Here is a 17,611-nt window from a genome sequence, read left to right as displayed (position 1 = left end):
AGACCTGGGGACTGGGACAGAAGACCTCACAGTATCACTAAGCTATCTCCAGAACGGAATCCTGCAATCTATTGTAGACGCTGAGATCCTGCCCAGTCTTGCCTCAGCCTTCATCTCCCAGGTTGGATCAGGGGCCCTTGCCCATCCCCTCTGCTCCCCCATCTCTACCTGCCTCCAGGTCCTGGGGAGAAAGTAGGACATCTCATCTGCCCGTCTGCCCAGCCCAATGGGCACCGCGGTCCATCTCATGCCTACTGGGTTCCGCAGCCTCAGGCAGCTCCCCTCACAGAGGGGGAGGGTGGGGAAGGTTTGGAAAAGGGGATAGGGTCAGAGGTGACCACCCTTTGTGAAAAAGTCCAGAAATGCACAGCCAGCCAGACCAGCTGGTGGCTGCAGACCTCGAGACAGGAGGCCAAGGGACCCAGCTCCTCCCTGGATGGCAGGCAGCAATGCCCACCCCAGACAGGCCTGGGCCCGGGGCCAGGGTCAGTGGAACGTGTCTGACCTGGACCGGAAACTGTGCCTCGTGAGGCTTGGGGTTAGGGGTGAGGCCTCTGGCACTGGGCAGGGTCCCAGAGGGTCAGGCTCTGAGGGGTAGGGAGGCAGCATGGAAGGTCTCAGGTCCAGGGGAGCAGCCCCCATCTCTGCTGTCACCACACCAGCCGGGCAGTGGACCTCAGCAAGTGTAGTATCCTGGAGGCTGGGTGGTGGTCTGGACACACAGGGAGAGGTGCGTGGTGGCCTCAGCTGGGGACAAGGAGGGCCTGGGGGCCAAGCTGAGACTGTTGGGTGGCCCGAGGGACACAGCCTGGCCTGCAGCAGACTCATCATGTGCCGCAGCTCCCGGCTAAGCTGAGACACTTCCTGATTGAGACGGGAGATCTGTTGGAAACACATCAAGCTGTTTCACAGGTGCCAGAATAACCAAGTGCACCCCCCTCTATAGTTTGCAAAGCTCTTTCACAACCACTCGGGAGTCAGGGCCACCCGGGGAAGAAGGCAGAGCAGGGGCTATTTTTGCCTAGATGTAAATACCCCAGTCTCTTTCCAAAAAGGATTTGGGGCAGCAGATATTGCTATTAACTGCCCCCGTTTTATAAGATGTAGAAAAATGTGCTCACAGAGGCCACACAAATGTGAAGTGACAGTGACAGCCTTACTTCAGATGATCCCATCACACAAGCTTAAGTGTCTATATTAGTGGTTTTCAAACTTTAGTGAGTACAGAATCAACTGAAAAACTTTTCAAAATGCAGATTTCTGGGCCTCATCCTAGATATTCCAAGTTGAGTGAGGGGCCCAGAAACCTGCATTTTAATAGGTTCTCTAGAAGTTTTAATAGACACTCAAGTTTGGGAAACAGGCTTAAAAGAATTGGGGGACACCTGAGGCAGTGAGCAGGGAAGCGGGATTTGCCCTAGATCTCATAGAACAAGGGCTGGCCCCACCCCAGCCCAGGGCCCGCCCCAGCCCTCTGGGATGCCCGATGTTTATCAGAACAGAAGAAAGGAGAACTCCCAGAGGCTGGGTCTGCTCCCTCTGTGATGACAGTTCTGAGATCCCTTAGGGAGGTGAAGGTGGCACCTCTGCATACGCGATCCAGGCTCTTCCTGGACAGGATTCAGACATCTGGGTCCAGGTCCCCGGGGTCTGAAGGCCTCTCAGCTCCCCTGTCCTCTTCCCCCCATGCCTGCTTAGCCCTCATTTCCCAGGGCTGGGGTAAGGGAAAAGGACTTGAGCATCAAGACTTGGTATGGGCAGGTCCCGGGCAGGAGAGACTCCCATAGTGGTGGAGAGGGAAGAGTTCCTCTTTTCAGGTGGGAAAACCTGAGCCTGTTGGTGGGCGGGCAGGGGAGAGGGAGAACCAACTGTTACTGAGCATTATGATGTGCCAGAGACTGGACCAGGCATATATGCACTCTCATTTCATCCTCAAGACTCTGGGAAAAATATAGTATTATTTTCCCCATTTTTAGATGAGGAAACTGAAGTTTAGAGTGGTTGTGGGACTTGCCCAGGGTCATCCAGCTATGGAGAATATTTGAATTCAGGACTCTGGCCCCAGAACCTGAATGCTCTTATATCAGGCACTTCTCTGATCCCAAGATGATATTCTCCAAGACTGGAGGGGAGGAGCCAGGCCAACCCACCTCCTGGTTCAGCCTGCAGACCTTCTCCTTCACCTCCTCAGCCTCAGTGGCTGTTTCCCAGCTGGGCCTGGTCCCTGCAGGCAGAATGGGGTTAGCGGATGCAGGTGAGTTCAGGGAGCATGAACACCTGAGCCTGTTACTTGGGCAGGACCCCTCCTGTCGCTGGGTAGGCAGAGAGCAAGGGGAAAGAAAGCTCTGGGATCAGGGAGATGAGAAACCCGAACTCCTTAGGCTGGTTTGGGGGCCCTATAACTCCCCCAGCCTCATCCTCCCCATCCCCCAGATCCAGGTACGAAGCTTCTCTTTGGAATCTGAACACAACATCCCTTTGGTTTTCATGCCTTTCAACAACTGTCCTGCTCCACCCTTCAAAATCCTACCTACCTTTTAAGAAGCAACCCAAATGTCCTTTCCTCTAGGAGGGAGAGTTAGGGGCATCTTCCTCTCCTACCAGAGTCCGGTTCTTTTCTCAGTCGTGGTATTTAGCACCCAGTTCTGGGATTGTTTAATCTGTGTGCACAGGTGTCTCCCCCACTAGCCTGATATGGGCCAAGTCTGGCTTATCTCTGTATCCCCAGAGGGCCTGCCCAGCCCAGGTTCCACACCCAGTGCATGGCAGGCTCCTACTACATGTGGGATGGCTGGATGAATGGGTAACTGAGCTGAAGTCCACTCCTGGTCCTTACCTGTAGAGGGGGCCTGAGAGCGGGGCCTTGGGGGCTCAGGCCTCCTGCTGAAGCGGAATGTAGAGGCCTCAGCTGTGCAGCCAGAATCCTCAATGCCATCCACTATCCTGGGGACAGGGCAGTGCTCATCAGCACCATCAGGAGGGGCAAGGGCCAGAGCAGGGCTGGCAGGGCTGAGTGGGAAGAGCAGTGCCAGGGGCAGGGGGCGGGGGTGGGAGCAGTGGCAAAATGGGATGGGGTTGCAAGCTGTGGCTGGAAGGGTGGGGTGGGTAAATGGGGCAGGGACAGGAAGGACCACTGTTTGGAAACCTAGGGAGAGAGCCCAGAGAAGGTTCTGGAAGCTAGTAAGAGTATGGGGAAGGGAGGAGAGGCTGGTGTCTCACCGGGGACTGAGGTCCGGAGGTCCAAAGGTTCCCAGTGGGGGAATGAGAAGCTGTGGGGGCTTCCAGACAGCAGAACACCTGGGGGGGCCGTGAGGGGAGGGGCTGTGGCCCTGGCCAGCCAGGGCAGGGGAAGGGGATGGGGATAAGGAAGGAGAGGAGACCAGGGCTGAGAATGGGGGCAGCTCCTCGCCCAAAAGGCTGACCAAGGAACCCCGAGGCCGTGCTGGGCTGAGGTTGGGCAGCAGGAGGGGCCGGCGGGGCCTGGGACCACCCCCAGGCTCTGTGCCACCCTCGGCCTCTGTGATGGATGGCAGCGTCTTGTCTGAGGAGGAGCCAAGGCTTTCTGAGCGGGGCTGTGGGCAGAGGGGGTAGCTGATGTCGCAGGACAGTGAACAACAGGCCCCTTCGCTAAGCAGCAGCCTTCGCCCCATCCCCTCCCCCTTTTCCCTGCAGCAGAGGAGCCAAGGAGAGGTCCGCCCCCACCCTCTGTGCAACTCAGCCCACCCAGGAAGGGGGTGTTACCTGGGAGAGGCGAGGGGATCGGGAAAAGCGGCCAAGGCCCTGTGGGGACATAGTGGGGTTCAAGCTGACGCCCACCTCCCCACTGCCCTGGGGCAGCCCCTCATCCCACTCCACAGTGTTACGAGGTTTAGAATGGGGCCTTTCTATGGAACTGAACCAGATACACCGACTCCAACTCAGAAGCATACTGAGTAGCAAAGGGAGATTGAAAGGCAGCAAAAGACACAGGCCCGGCCCAGAGCCGAAAGCGAAGTGGGCTCAGGAAACATTTGGTGAGTGGAGAAGAGGAAGCCCCAGGGGACAACACCCAGGCTAGAGAGGGACTTGAAGGAGGAGCACAGGAGGGGCACTGTTTCCCAAGGGAGGGTCCTTTGAAGGAGTCTGGGGCGTGGTAACAGGAGGTAGGTCAGTAGAGTTGGAAGCGGAGGGTGGTGAGAGGTGGGCCACGGGGCTGGGTGATGGCCAGTGGAGCAGGGTCAGGGAATTAAACACATAAGGGGCATTGGAAGAGGGCGCCTGGGTTGAGGATGACATTTTCAGGGTGGAGGGAGATGCATGAGCCTCTCCGGCCAGGGGAGGTCTGCTTTGAAGGAAGGGACCCTGGAAGGGGTAGAGGCCACAGGGGGTCTACATACACTGGTGTCAGAGCCCTGGCGCAGGTTGAAGGTGAGGTCCCGGGGCAGGCCAGCCCGGAAGGCAGCCCCATACTCTGGATAGAGCCTCAGGACCTCAGCCAGCCCTTGGCTGCTCAGCTGCTGCAGGCCACAGTAGGTCAGTGCTTTCACATCAGCGCTGGTCTTCAGCACGCAGCTTGGGCCTGTCCCCGGCCCAGGCTCCTGCCCTGGCTCAGGGATGTCTGCCCCAATCAGGTCCCCCTTCCCTGTGGGGAAGGGATGGGCACAGTCAGCTGGGGCAGTGGGACCAATAGGATAGTAGGGGGAGGTACCCACTAGATTTGAGAGATGGTCAATGTGTTTGGAGGGTGACTGAGGTGGGACAATCAATGGGATTGGTGAAAATAATCAATAGAGTTGCGAAAGTGTCAGTGGAGGATGACACCGGTGACGCTGGGAGATAGTGGATGGTGGGAGTAGGGTTGGAGGAATGAGCAATTGGATGGTCAGAGGGGTCAGTTAAAGGGTAAGGGTCAATGGAGTTTAGAGTCATTGGGAAAGGATCAACTGAATTGGGGACAGTCACTGGGGAAGGGTTGATGGGTTGAGGGATGGCCAAGGGGATTAGGGGATAGTCAGAGGGGAAGGTCAAAGAGGGATGGTGGTAAGTGAAGGGACCAAGAAAGAGTACTCCTGGGCAGGAATTCCAGGTACCCACAAGGGGTGTGCCATTCCCTAGACTCCTGGCCATTCCCAAGACCTCTGGGGAGGGTTCCAGGGTAGGTGGTGGGTGGTGGTGGGGTCCTCACCCAGGATGGCCAGCACCATGTTGTCTCGGAGCACCTCAAGTGAGCCGGAACAGACGTAGTAGTGCGCCTGCAGGGCGTCCCCACGGCGCAGCAGGTACTCGCCCGGAGCACAAAACGAGGTCTTGATGTGCAGCGAGAGGGCCCGCAGGCAGCCCCTGCTTGCTGCTCCGAACAGCGGCAGCTGCAGGATCTCCCGATTCAGGTGCATAGCAATGTCAGCTCTCAGCTCGTCTGGGAAGTCACGCAGTAACTGCATAAGGGGCAAAGGTCACTCTGGCCATCCCCTTGCAGCTACTACTCAGGTCTAAAAATGTGCTGAGCTGTCTTCAAGGAGGGGGCCCCAACTTGCCCTCGGCTTTGGAGTCACCCATTCTGGACCTTCAGGGTGGCTTCCGTGTGTCTTACCCTAATTTTGCTTGCTATGTGGACCTCCCAGCCTGATGTCTGGGGCACAGACCAGGTCTTCCCCCATCTGTTCACTGCCATGGCTACACACACTGGTCACTCATGCATGTCCTGGTTACTCAACCCCACACATCCTAGAGCCATCCTTGGAGGGTCAGCCTTCAACAAGGAGTCAGGAGACTAGGAGTCAGCTCTGCTCCTAGATCCTTGTGGCCCTTGGGCAATCCATTTCCACTCTCTGGACCTCAGTACCCCCATCTGCAAAACGCAGAGTCGTACTAGGTCTTGAGCAACACCAATGACCTCTTAGGGCCAAACTTCATGTTCGCACTTCCATCCTCATATTATGGAGGCCCTTGGCCACTCTGGCATGTTGATCTCCCCCTCTTGTCCTGCCTGGGCTCCTCTCAGGGACTCTCTCCCCGTCCTCCTCCCACCTCTCCAACTGCTCCGTCCTCACTTTGTCCCCAGGCCCCTCTTCCTCAGCCTGCCCCTCTCCTCTTCTCAATTTCCACACTGCCCCTGCATCATGGCAACCACCCCTCTGACTCCCCACTGCCTGTGTGCCCTGAACCCTAACTCTGGGTCCAGACCTGATTTCCAAATACCTACTGGCCAACCTCTACCTGGACCCCACCCTCCTCATGGCCCAACCCCTGACTCCCACCTTCATCCCTAAGCCCAATCTTCCCCCTGGAATGCCTCCATCCCACCCCCTTGCCTGGGCCAGAAACCTGGAGTCACTCTGAGCTTCTCCTGGCAACCAGCTGGAGATCACCAAGTCCCATGGCTCCCACCCTCAGAAATACCTCAGCAATCTCAGATCCCACCACCCTCCAGCCTAAACATTTTGTAGGATACAATCTAAATCCCAGGCCATCCAAGAGCTGGGCCTCCCTGCTTCCTCACCGGCATTCACCCCATTCCTGAAGGCTCACTGAACTACTTTCAGTTCCCTGAACTCCCTCTGCTCTTTTGGGGCACCACTTCTGGGCTTGTGTTCCTATTGCTCTTTCTGCCTGGAATGGCCTCCCAGTAGCTGGCGGATTTCCTACTCATTCATTCTTTGTGATGTTCCCTCTGTTGTGCCACCCTCCATGACATCTCCCACCCAGACACAATCAGGGCCCTGGGGCACCCACATCCCCCCTTCTCAGCCCTATGCACTACCCAACTCTTTGGTCGTCGCCTGCCTCCCTCACCATTCTGGGGTCTGAGGGCCAGGGCTGAGTGTAATCATCTCTAAGCTCCCTGTGTCCAACCCTGAGGCTAGCCCAAAGCAGGTGCTCAGGAAATGTCGGCTGAAGAGAGAATGGCATCAGCAGAGGCCTGAGCTCCCTTTCAGATCCCATATTCAAGTGCAAAGAAAAAGGGACTTGGATTTGGATTTGGGTGGGCATGTGCCCTTGTGCACAGCACCTCATCGCCCCGGGTCCTGTGTGCCTCCATTCCAAACCCAAGAGGTGGCGACCGCTACCCCACTGCACTGCCATGTGGTGGGCCAGCGCTGGCTGGGGACCCTGCACGCTACCTCGTTGGCGTCGATGCCACTGTTGACAGCCCATGTGGTCTGGAAGTACTCAAGCATGCGCTGCTTCAGCGGTCGTGGCAGACGGTGCACACGGATGAAGTCCTTGAGGTCCTTCATGCGGCTGTGGTAGAGCGAGCGGCGCGAGTACATGCGCTGGATGATGGCCGTCACATTCCCGAACACCACGGCGTGCATCAGCGCTGCAGCAGTGGCAGCGGGCAGCCGGTCAGGGGCGGCCACCCCTCTAACTGCCTCCTCTGCTCCCAAACCCACCCTGTCCTGGAGGGGTCTCTGAGTTCCTGGGGAGGGGCAGGAGAGCTAGTGGGCTCCCGCGTGCCTACCTGGTGCTCAGTGCTAGGTTAGGAGTGGGGAATAACAGGGAGTTGTCAAGATGGGTCACACCCAATGCACCTCTCATACCCACCATTAGGTCATGAACTTGGGTTTCCTATCCCCTCCACAAGAGGCCTGTTTGTGGCATCCCCCAGGGCCAGGACGTAGTGGGCACTGAGGAAATGTCAATGAATGAATGCATGTCTGTCTGGACTTGGGTAGACACCTTGCCCTCTCTGTGCCTCCGTTTCCCCATGCGCACGCTGGGCTTCACAGAGGCCCCCTGGGGTGTGGTGGGTCTGGCCTCACCGCCTATGAGCATAGTGCAGATAGAGAAGATCTTCTCAGCGTCGGTGTTGGCGCACACGTTGCCGAAGCCCACGCTGGTGAGGCTGCTCAGCGTGAAGTAGAGCGCAGCGATGTAGGCGCTGCGCCGTGACGGGCCGCCTGCAGAGCCGTTGACGTAGGGCACCTCCAGCCGCTTGCCCAGCTCGTGCAGCCAGCCTGTGGAGTGGAGGCATGGAGGAAGCCCTGGCTGCACGAATGGTGGAGAACTGGGATTCCCCGAGCTGCCTGTGCTTGACCTTGGGCCAGTATTTACACGGTCTGCACGGGTTGGCACAGGAAAGGTTTGGAGCAGCCTGTGCCTGTGCCTCCCACCATGAACTGGTTTCAGTTGCAGTCCAAGGCCACCAACTCCTTACACTGCTGACTGCTCTGGGTTCCCTTAAACTCTGTAATGTTTTATTATGCACCTCCTGTGTACAAGGTGCTGGGACTTGACCAAGCCACACGCTGTCCCTGCCCTGGTGGAACTTAAAATCTGGAGGGGAGAGTGACATGAAATAAATTGTTACAGGTGGGAGGTGAGTTACTAAAAGGGAAATACTGTATAGGGTGTGTTAGGAATCCTAACAGGTTAGGGAGAGCCAACACAGTTGGCGGTACGGGGGGGTGTTGAGGGATGGTTCCTGGGGAGATCCCTTAGGACAGGGCATTTTGGTTGAGACTGCAAGGAACAGAAAAGTCACCTAGGGGAAGGGAGGAAAGACAAAAGAGGGAGAATTCCAGAGAGGAAAACAGCATGTCTAAGGCCTAATGTGAGAAAGCAGTACGTTCTTGGTCCAGGAGGGAGGCCAGCGTGGTTGCATCACAGGGATTATGGGAGAAAGGGAAGGCAGGTGGGGACAGAGAGGGTGCAAGGCTGCCCAGGGTGAGCACTGAGAGTGGACTTCATTTGGAGGGCAGTGGGGAGCCACTGAAGAAGTCCAGGCAGGGGTGTGACAGGTCAGCGTTGATTCTTGGAAGACCAATTTGGCTGTGGTGAGGAGGGGTTGGGTGGGGATGCAAAGGGGGCAGGGAGGTCAGTAGGACGCTATTGCACAAGGCTGGGTGAGAGAGGGAGGTGGTAGACTGGGAAGGAGCAGAGGGATGGAGAGAAGAGGCCAGACCCAAGGGATAGCCAAGTGGTGGTATTGATGTGGTGGGCTAGCAGTGGGGTGAAGGAGAGGGAGGTGTCAGGAGGAATGATGCCCAGGATCTGACATGCCTTTCAGGGGGACACTGAGGGCCTGGGGCTGTCTTACGGCCAGTGGCCATTAAGCCTGGAGAAGGAGGGCTTGATGGGGGCAGAGAAGGGACAAGCCAAACTGTTTCTGGGCTTTGCACATGCTGCTCCCTCTGCCCGAAACATACCCCTTTGCCATCAGAGTGTTTCCTACATTGTATTTTGATCACCTATCACTGGTCTTGTTCCCTTGCTGGGCTGTGAGTTCCCCTCAAAGGCAGAGCCCTTGTCTGCAAATCAATATTCCCATGCCTGATCCAGCCAGCGCTCAATGCATGTTTGTTGGATGAATGGAGGAATGTGGGATGGTGGGTGTGAGTGCTGGTGGAGGCATCAGCTTGGGGACAGGACAGTTGGACAGATGCTCAGTGACAGTCTGGGGTCAGTGGCTCACCAATGTCCCAGAGCAGCGGGTCATTGGCCTCCATCTCCCGGCGCCCGATGACATACCAGATGCAGGCCATCCAGTGGGCAAGGAGCGCAAAGACCGACATGAGCAGCGTGAGCACCACGGCACTGCACTGCGAGTACCGCTCCAGCTTCTGCAGCAGCCGCAGCAGCCGCAGCAGCCGCACCGTCTTCAGCAGGTGCACCAGTGAGGTCTGCAGAGGGTGGCGGGGGCGCGGGTGTCAGCAGGCACAGCTCCTCAGGGCCCTCACACCCCGTCCCCTCCCCGGGCCTTCCCACCAGACACCCTGGAGCCAGGGGAGGCTGCAACAGGAAAAACATCCCCGCTGTCCTGAGAAAGTGGCCAGAAAATGCAGCAGGGAGAGAATAGTAATAAAAACGAATAGTGGCTAACACTTAGTACTTCCTAATTGCGTCAGGCACTGTGCTAAGCATTTGTAACCCTCATTAAAAAATTTCAAAAAAAAAAAACCCACTTATGCCTTTAGTCCACTGTAGTTCCCAATTTGCAGATGAATAAACAAAGGCTCAGAGAGGCTAGTGACTTGCTGAAGGTCACAACCAAGGAAATGATGGCAACACCCATCTGGGACTCAAGGTGGGTATGTCTGGGCTGCCTGACGCTGAAACCTATTTTGTGCTATGCTGCCTCTAAGCACTGTGGGATGGTGAGGAGCCAGTCCTGGTCAGAGCCAGGATGACCTCTGCAGAGCCCCTGCTCAGAGCCTTAGCGTGCTAGGCACAATCAGCTGTTGTCAGGAGCTGGTTGTCAATGATGCCAGTTAGCAATGGTAATGGGGACCACCCTGGAGACATGGGGAAGCATGGTGGAGTCGGGCCAGGCAAGAAGCTCGAGGACTGGGGAAGGTCGAGGGCCCCTTGCCCTTGTGAATCAGCTGTAGACAAGAGAATCACAGGGAAGAGCTGAGGGCAGGAGGGCAGGGACTGAGGGAGCCTGGGCTGCACTGGGGGACAATGGAGCTAATGGCACCTAGTAAGGGTCCTGTGAACATCTACTAATATCACTGCCACTACTATCTTAATTGTGACTTATTAATACTTCAACTAGCCCTTCCAATCTTGGAGATGAGGAGGGAGCAGGTGGGGGCTTGTCTTCTGGGTGGGGACAGCTTGGCTGCTAGGACTGGAGGCTCCGGGGCGGTGCCCAGGGTACTTGGTGTGAAGGCCCCTCACTGTCCCTTCCAGGGCCTCCAGGAGCATTCCCCGCAGCCCTGGCCCTACACTGCTCCTGAGCCACCTCATGCAATTATCTCTAATTTCAGGTGAAGAGCTGGGAAGGAGGTGGCTCTGATTTCCATGTGGACCCTCTCCAGGGCTTAATGCCTGCCCCCAGCTCCCAGAGCTCCCTGCTGCAAACTTGAGTCCTTCAGAGATTCCCCAGTCAGCCACCTTGGGCCCCATTCCCTTGGGGACCTTCCTCTCATTCCCGTCGACTAGAACGTCCCAGGCCTGCCTCTGTCTAGTCTGCGGCTCTGCCAGTGCCTACTCATCCTGTCTCTGTCTGCCCCTCTCTGGCCCCCTGTGTCACTCCTCATCTCACTTTAAGCCAGACCATCCACTCAGGTACTCTGGCTACCTGGGAAGCAGGGTGGTATGCTGGAAAGAATACTAGAGCAGGAGCCTGGAGATCTGGTTCTAATTGCCTGCCTGCCACTGCTAGCTGTGACTTTGAACAAGTCACTTAACCTCTCTGAGCCCTTTCACCTACCTCTGAAAAAGAAGCATAAGAGAATCTGCCCTGAAGGGGTAGTGGGAGGCCCCCGTGTGATGATGCGTGTGAAAGAATGGAGTGAACTGCAAAGGACTCCCGAAGGTACCGGAGGAGGGGGACTGCCTGAGAGGAGGCGCAGGGGCCTCTCTGCAGCTCTCCCTCTCCCCAGCTGATACTGCCCGTTGGGCACAGCGGGGTGGGTGCACTCCTGGGGAGGGGTGGGGAGCTCTGCTCGGAATGGCTGGAGCCTCAGGGCAGACATACACACATGCACGTGTGTGGGAACTTGCACACACGTGTGCACAGCTAGGAGAGGAGGCCCACAGCCCGTTGGCGGCTAGTTAAATCCGGCTGCGTGTAGGTGGTTTCCTGCTATAGCTGAGTGCAGCAGGGAGAGCACACAAGGAAACTGTTCCCCACTTCCCCACCCAGCAGCCGAGGGGGTCTGGGGACACAGGGCAGGACTGCCTCACCCTGGACTTGAGAAGACCTACCATCTGCCAGCTGGGTTCACAACTTGCCACTCAGGGCACCTCCGGGCAGTCCCCAGGGAGCTGGGAGGACCCAGGTGCTGGCATTCTCTGCTTCCAAATCCACCCCGCAGCCTCTACCTCCTTGTCTTGGCTTACTATGCTCCCTGCAAATGCTCTCGCTCCTCATCTCCTGCCAGCCGTTGCTACTCACCCTTTAAGGTCTAGCTCTCCTCCCACCTCCCGCAGGAACTCTTTCCAGACCACTCCAGCCTCTGCCCAACTGGGGTGCTTTTGCCTCCCAGGTGCTGGCTAGATTTCAGGTCACTTTTACGCATGCTCAGGTTCCAGCCTGGAACTCCAAGGTCAGCCCAGCCCCCATGCAGCAATATGTGGGCCCCATCCTCTATCCCCACCGATCACCTCTTCTGTCCCTGATGTCCTCTCCAGTATTCCTGCCCCTCCACCAGTTTAGTTGCTTAGAGTCTCAATTTATGTTCCTTTTCCCCACAGTGACCAGGCCCCACACAGTGCTCTGCAGACAGCTAAATGCTCATCAGTTGTTTGTTAAATAAAAATGTGAAAAGTACCACTCATTGGCATCAGACCAATGCCGCCTTGGTAGCCATAGTTAGCTTTTCATTTGTCTCAGCTTCCCTCAAAGACTGTGAGCTGAGCTCCCCGGGAGCGCAGACCCTCTCGGATTCTCCCAGTACCTAGCACAGGGCTGTTCCCATGGCAGGTGCCTGATAAATATTTGCAGATGGATTGATGGGAAGGACTGCATCTGGGTTTGGGGTCGGTGCCCTAATGGGAAAGGCTGGGCTGAAGTCGGGAGGCTAGGCTGCATGGCGGGATGGGGGTCACTCACCACGGTGATGTTGAAGACATAAAGCAGGTCAAAGGGCAGAGCGGCAATAAGGTCAACAAAGAACCAGGTGGCCAGGTAGTGGAGGCCAATGGAACGAGGAGCAGAGATCACCTGGCCGGACTGGGACACATAGGTGGTGCGGAAGTTCAGGATGATATCTGGGGGTACAAGAGGCTATTACTAGGGAGCCTTGGCCTGGGGCCAAGGAATTGGGAAAGCTGGGAACAAGTCTTGGAGAGCCAGAATGGAGGCGGAGCAGGAATGGAGAGGACAGCTTGGGCTTCTGGTCCTTAGGAAATAGACGTCACAAGGCTGAAAGCTGCAGGAGCCAGAGGCCAGGGCACATGGGCCACAGGGACTTAAGAGACCCAGAAAGGGATGGGCTCTGAATGTCTGGGTCCTGCAGGCCCGGGATGCAGTGAGGCTTGGCCGAGTGGGTCCCCCCCACCAGCCCACCCACCAGGGTTGGTAGGTGAGGCAGAGGGTCTGACCCAGGATGAAGAGCATCTCCACGGCGATGTCGCTGACAAGGGTGTGTCGGGAAGTGATGGGAGAGTCATCATCGCCCAAGAAGCAGACATTGTAGGGGACGGTGACCGCAACGTAGAAGGTGGCGAGCAGGATGAGGCCATCCCAGATGGCCTTGGGGACGCTGTAGTGCAGGAGGAGGCAGCGGGCCCCCCCAACGGAGGCCACCTTGTACTCGGGCACTGATGGCTTTGGCTCAAACACATTCTAAGGGGAGAGGGGTGGTGGTTGGGGACACTTGGGAGAAAAGAGAGCCAAGGTTGGGGGGAGGGAATGGCAGGGACAGGGGAAGGTGGGCACTGCAAGGGCAACTATGGGAGGAGACAGAAGGCACAGGAGCAGGATTCAGAGGCTGGCACTGACATTTCTTCCTCCTGCCAATCTACCGCCCAGGCCCCCTTTTGAACAAATCATGTTTTGTGGGGGGTATTTATAAAGTTTGACTCTCACCCTATTTGAGTAGGAGATTATGACAGATTGGGCATATCTGCACACCCCTAGCTTGAGGGGTCACTAACTTCTCCCTCAAGTTCCTCCTGGTCAATGGGAGCTTTCTCCCCAGGACCACAGCTGCTCGTGATTTCACCCCACATGACAACCCTATCGCCCAGGGATGCGTGATGTAATTACTGCTAGAGCCCCATCCTGTGACATCATCAGAGCAATGTCAATCATCTAAGGAAGCAAGGAAGGTGGGGATGGAAGAAGGTGGTGGGTGGGAGACATAGAGTGGAGCAGAGAGTGGTACATGGGAAATGTATGGACAGGGGAACAAGTCCATGGATGGAAACCAGACAGGGAAACAGGAAGACTAGCAGGTGTGCCTCAAAATCAAGGATGGAGGATTTGGGAGACGTTGGGATGGGACCGGGACTCACATTATTGGCCTTCATGCCTCCCTGGCCCCGGCGGCCAAAGTGGCTGGTCAGTCGGTGTAGGACAGTACGGCTCTGCCTTCTGGCAGACTGAAATTTTGACCTGGCTCCTCTCCTGCCGAGGGAGTTTTCTGTTGGGAAAAAAGGTGTGGAGATAAGTTAGGGTGCATCCCATGAGGCTGGGTAGGGAGAGATTTTGCGTGACCTTGGGCAAGGACTTCTGACCATTCATGCCTCCTGCCCAGACTTGCGGTTACCATGATTACTGTCCCCATGGCCCCCTTGGGGGCCAAGTCCTGGTCTTCCACTCTGAGTGATATCCTTGAAGGAAAAGAGGAACAGCACGACCTCCCCCATCTCATTCTTGATGGGCAGCATGTCCAGGAGGCACCAAAAGGCTGAACCTGCAGGCATGGAGAGAGGGAGGGAGGAGCATGAGCAGCCCCATGGCCTGCCTTTCTCCCCAGTTCGCCTTGGTTGCTAGACACAAAGAGCTTGGCAAATGTTTAGAGCTGAAAGGAACCCTAGAGATTCTGTCAGCTGGCACCTTCATCTTTCAGATGGGGGAACCGAAGCCCAGAGAGGGTCAGGGATGCACTCAGTCACACAGGCAGCTTGTGGCAGTGTGAGCACGAGCACCCAGATGTCTGCTGTGCCCAGTGCACAATGGGTAAGGCCTAGAGTCTGGGAAGGGCTACAGGGCAGGTCCAGCCCCTCACCATCCTTGCGGTAGAAGCAGATTTCAGCCCGGTGCTCCTGGTGGCCCTCCAGGGCTTTGTGTAGTCGCTGCAGGGCTGGCTCACTGGTCTCTGGACCATAGAGGAAACGGCAGCTGCAGGTTTTCTGCATGACTTCAGTGCGACCGTAGCCTGTGAGCTCGCAGAAGCCGTCGGAGCAGTAGACAATGGGAAAGCCCCGTGGGCCCTGTGCGTTGGCCAGCAGGAAGTTGCTGTCTGTGGGAAGAAGAGGTCAAGGTCAGCACAAGGCCAGGAGTGGAGAAACAACTCCCAGGTGGGCAGCACCTCCCCCAAGTGTAGTTAGAGGTCACAGAGCCAGAAGGTTCCCATGCTTCTGTGTGGTTCCTAATGCCCCTTTGGGATATTCTGAAATGGGAGAAGAACAGACAGAGCAAAGGGACAAGGACTCAGTAGCGGCCTAGAACAGAAGCAGGGGCTACCTGGGAGTTGGAGAAGGAACCCCACGAGGTTATGCAATCCATCTCCCTGCCTTCAAGCTAGTGAGCTGCCAGTGTCGAAGGTAGCATAGCGTGGTGCGTAGGAGCCTGGGCTCCTGCACCCCTCCCCTGCCACTTACTGACTGTGTGTCCTCGGGCAAGTTAATTATCTCTTCTGTGCCTCAGCTTCCTTATCTGCAAAATGGGGCATAATAGACCTTCCTCACATGGTTATTGTGAGCGTTACATGAGTTAACTTGGAGAGAACAAGTCCTGGCACATGGTAAGAGCTACCCTGGGGAGGTGAAATGATTCCCCACATTGCTTGGCTTTCAAAGCCGCCATCTTGTCATCCCATTACAGACTGAGCAGGGCAAAGATTCTGGTGCTATCACACCCATTTTACTGACAGGAAACCAAAAGGCAGAGATTATCCAAACTCACAAATCTCCTTAGTGAGGGGGAAAGACAGTGATGAGTAGTGTCCTCCTTCCCTGCCTTCCAGGAAAGGTTCACTTTTTAGTATTCCTTTAGCTATTTTCAGAGGGTCTGTCCCCAGTGCTCAAAGTCTGACATATTGAGGGTGTAGCTCCAGCCACCCCCAGCAGCAGAACCTGAGCTGGCTCCCTTTAGCTCCAGTGGGTGGGAGGCCACAGGGGGGCTCCTGTGGGCCATCCAGGGACAAAGTCTCAGCTAAGGGACGGGGCCTGAGACACAGCCAGTCTTGGCGCGCTAAGAGGGGTGACTGTCTGGGGGTTGATGGGGACACTGAAGATGTCTGGGAGGCACTGGGCTCTGGGCACAGCCTCCTTCCATCCCAGGGCCTGTTGCCCCGGTGATGGGCGCTATGGAAACAAGGGAGGTGTGGGGGGGAGGGGGAAGGGAGGAGGCGGGTAGAGCCCCGCGGCTCGGTTTCCGCCCTCGGGTACGCTCCCCCGCCCTCTAGATCCTGGCCAGGGTTCCTAAGGGAGGCAGGTTCCAGTGTAGGAAGAGGGAATGGCGGGAGAAGAGGCGGGGAAGGAATGATGCGGCTGTCCAAGGTGCTGAACCTGGAACCCAAGCTGGGGTGGGCGAGCAGGAAGTTCCCTCCGTCGCACGGACCGCCCCCCTCCTCCTGCCTCACCCACTTCAGACACAGACGCCCCACGATTTGGGTGCGTGTGACCTTAATACAAGCTGGGTCCTGCCGAGTCTGATCTTTTCTCCTTTTTTATGGAGGAAGTGGGAGCTGCAGTCGTCTGGGAGTGGACCCCAGAACGCCCAGCTACTTCGTCCGTCCCACGTCCATGTCTCAAATATCCCCATACACACCCCCAGCACCGCGCTGCCCGGCAGTGGGCGGCTCCCAAGGCCCCTCCTCTGTTTTGCTGCACAAAGAGCCTCGAGTCACACCCCCTAACCTCGGCTCCCCCCACACCCGGCCCGGTGCTCTTGGCCCTTTCCCCTCCTCCCCTCGCAGGGCGCTCCCCGCCCGGTTCCTTCACAAGAAGCGGCTTCGGGAGTTCCTAGACCCTCAACTCCATTCTCTCTCCTCGCCGGGGGTCTCACCACATCAGGAGACCCGAGCTGGCCCCCAAGGAGACTTGCCCTTCAGCTTGAGCCCCCAGCCCCGACCTCCACCCCACTCACGCGTGCCGTCAAAGCGGGTGGCGATTGTGTCCAGGAAGGTGTTTTGCGGGGCCAGCAACCCCTTCATGACCGGCATGGCCCCGGGGCGCGGATTCGAGGTACGGCGCCGGGGAGCGTTCAGCGCGGCCGGGCCGGAGGGGGCGCGCTGCCGGCGGGGCCGGGGCGCCCCATGCGCCCGCCTGCCTCCTCCCCTCCTTCTCGCCGCCGCTGCCGCCGCCTCCTCTCCGCTCCGAACCCCGTAGCTCTCGGCTCCGCTCAGCACCGCCTGGGTTCCCCCCCTCTCCTCCCCACGGGCCAGGTTCTTCCCCTCGGGCTTGGCCTGCACCCGCCACGTGGCCCCGCACGGGGAGGGGCCGCTAGCGACACCCGCACACCCCTGGGCGGCCCTCCTCCCAGAGGGGAGCAGCCCACGCGTGTCTCTCGGGGAGAAAATTCGAGACACGCCCACCGGGAGGGGGAGGCCTGAAGTGGCGGGGCGGGGCTTGAACATCAGACACGCCCTCTTTCCGGTTGGCCACGCCCCCACACGTGGTTCCTTGGCTGCTCTTTGTGGCTCCACCTGGTGGGTTTTCCCGTGTGCCGCCCACGCTGGAGCTGGTGTCTGGCTCACAGTGCCGCCTGCTGGAGTTGGGATATTTCCCGGCACCCCTAGCCTTGTTACTCCAGTGTGAGACAGCAAGGGTTAAAAGGCTAGTTTTGCTGGCGGAGAATCCACGACGGGAAGAGTTGGAACCCCAACTCCTAGAAAGCACCACTAACTCTCGCTTTATCCTTCAGTTTGCCTAGGGCACCCTGGTGAACTCTGCCTATGAGCACAGTGGGGCGGAATGAAAAGAGCTCTGGAGTCCACCATGTGGAGACCCAGCTCTGGACACTAATTGTGTGACAGCCTCTCCAAGCCTCACTTTCCTCAACTGTAAAATA

The 17,611-nt window shown here is 57.4% G+C and overlaps 1 protein-coding gene across 1 annotated transcript; it reads right to left on the bottom strand.

Moving 5' to 3' along the window:
* Window positions 1-486: 486 nt before the first annotated feature.
* On the bottom strand, window positions 487-16,763 carry KCNH4 (potassium channel, voltage gated eag related subfamily H, member 4). The gene is made up of 16 exons (XM_012656657.1): window positions 16,688-16,763; window positions 14,604-14,837; window positions 14,142-14,288; window positions 13,888-14,015; window positions 12,973-13,216; window positions 12,482-12,639; window positions 9,395-9,602; window positions 7,743-7,937; window positions 7,101-7,300; window positions 5,165-5,414; window positions 4,377-4,621; window positions 3,742-3,780; window positions 3,220-3,572; window positions 2,837-2,943; window positions 2,151-2,224; window positions 487-882 (listed from the first exon to the last, which is right to left on the bottom strand). The coding sequence occupies exons 1-16, from the start codon at window positions 16,761-16,763 to the stop codon at window positions 487-489; spliced, it is 3,054 nt and encodes a 1,017-aa protein (XP_012512111.1).
* Between the last annotated feature and the right edge of the window lie 848 nt (window positions 16,764-17,611).

The sequence above is a fragment of the Propithecus coquereli genome, unplaced genomic scaffold (genome assembly GCF_000956105.1).
Source record: "Propithecus coquereli isolate 6110/MARCELLA unplaced genomic scaffold, Pcoq_1.0 Scaffold515, whole genome shotgun sequence".
NCBI lineage: Eukaryota > Metazoa > Chordata > Mammalia > Primates > Indriidae > Propithecus > Propithecus coquereli.
Note: the sequence above shows the minus strand (reverse complement) of the source record. Positions and strands in the feature narration are given on the sequence as shown.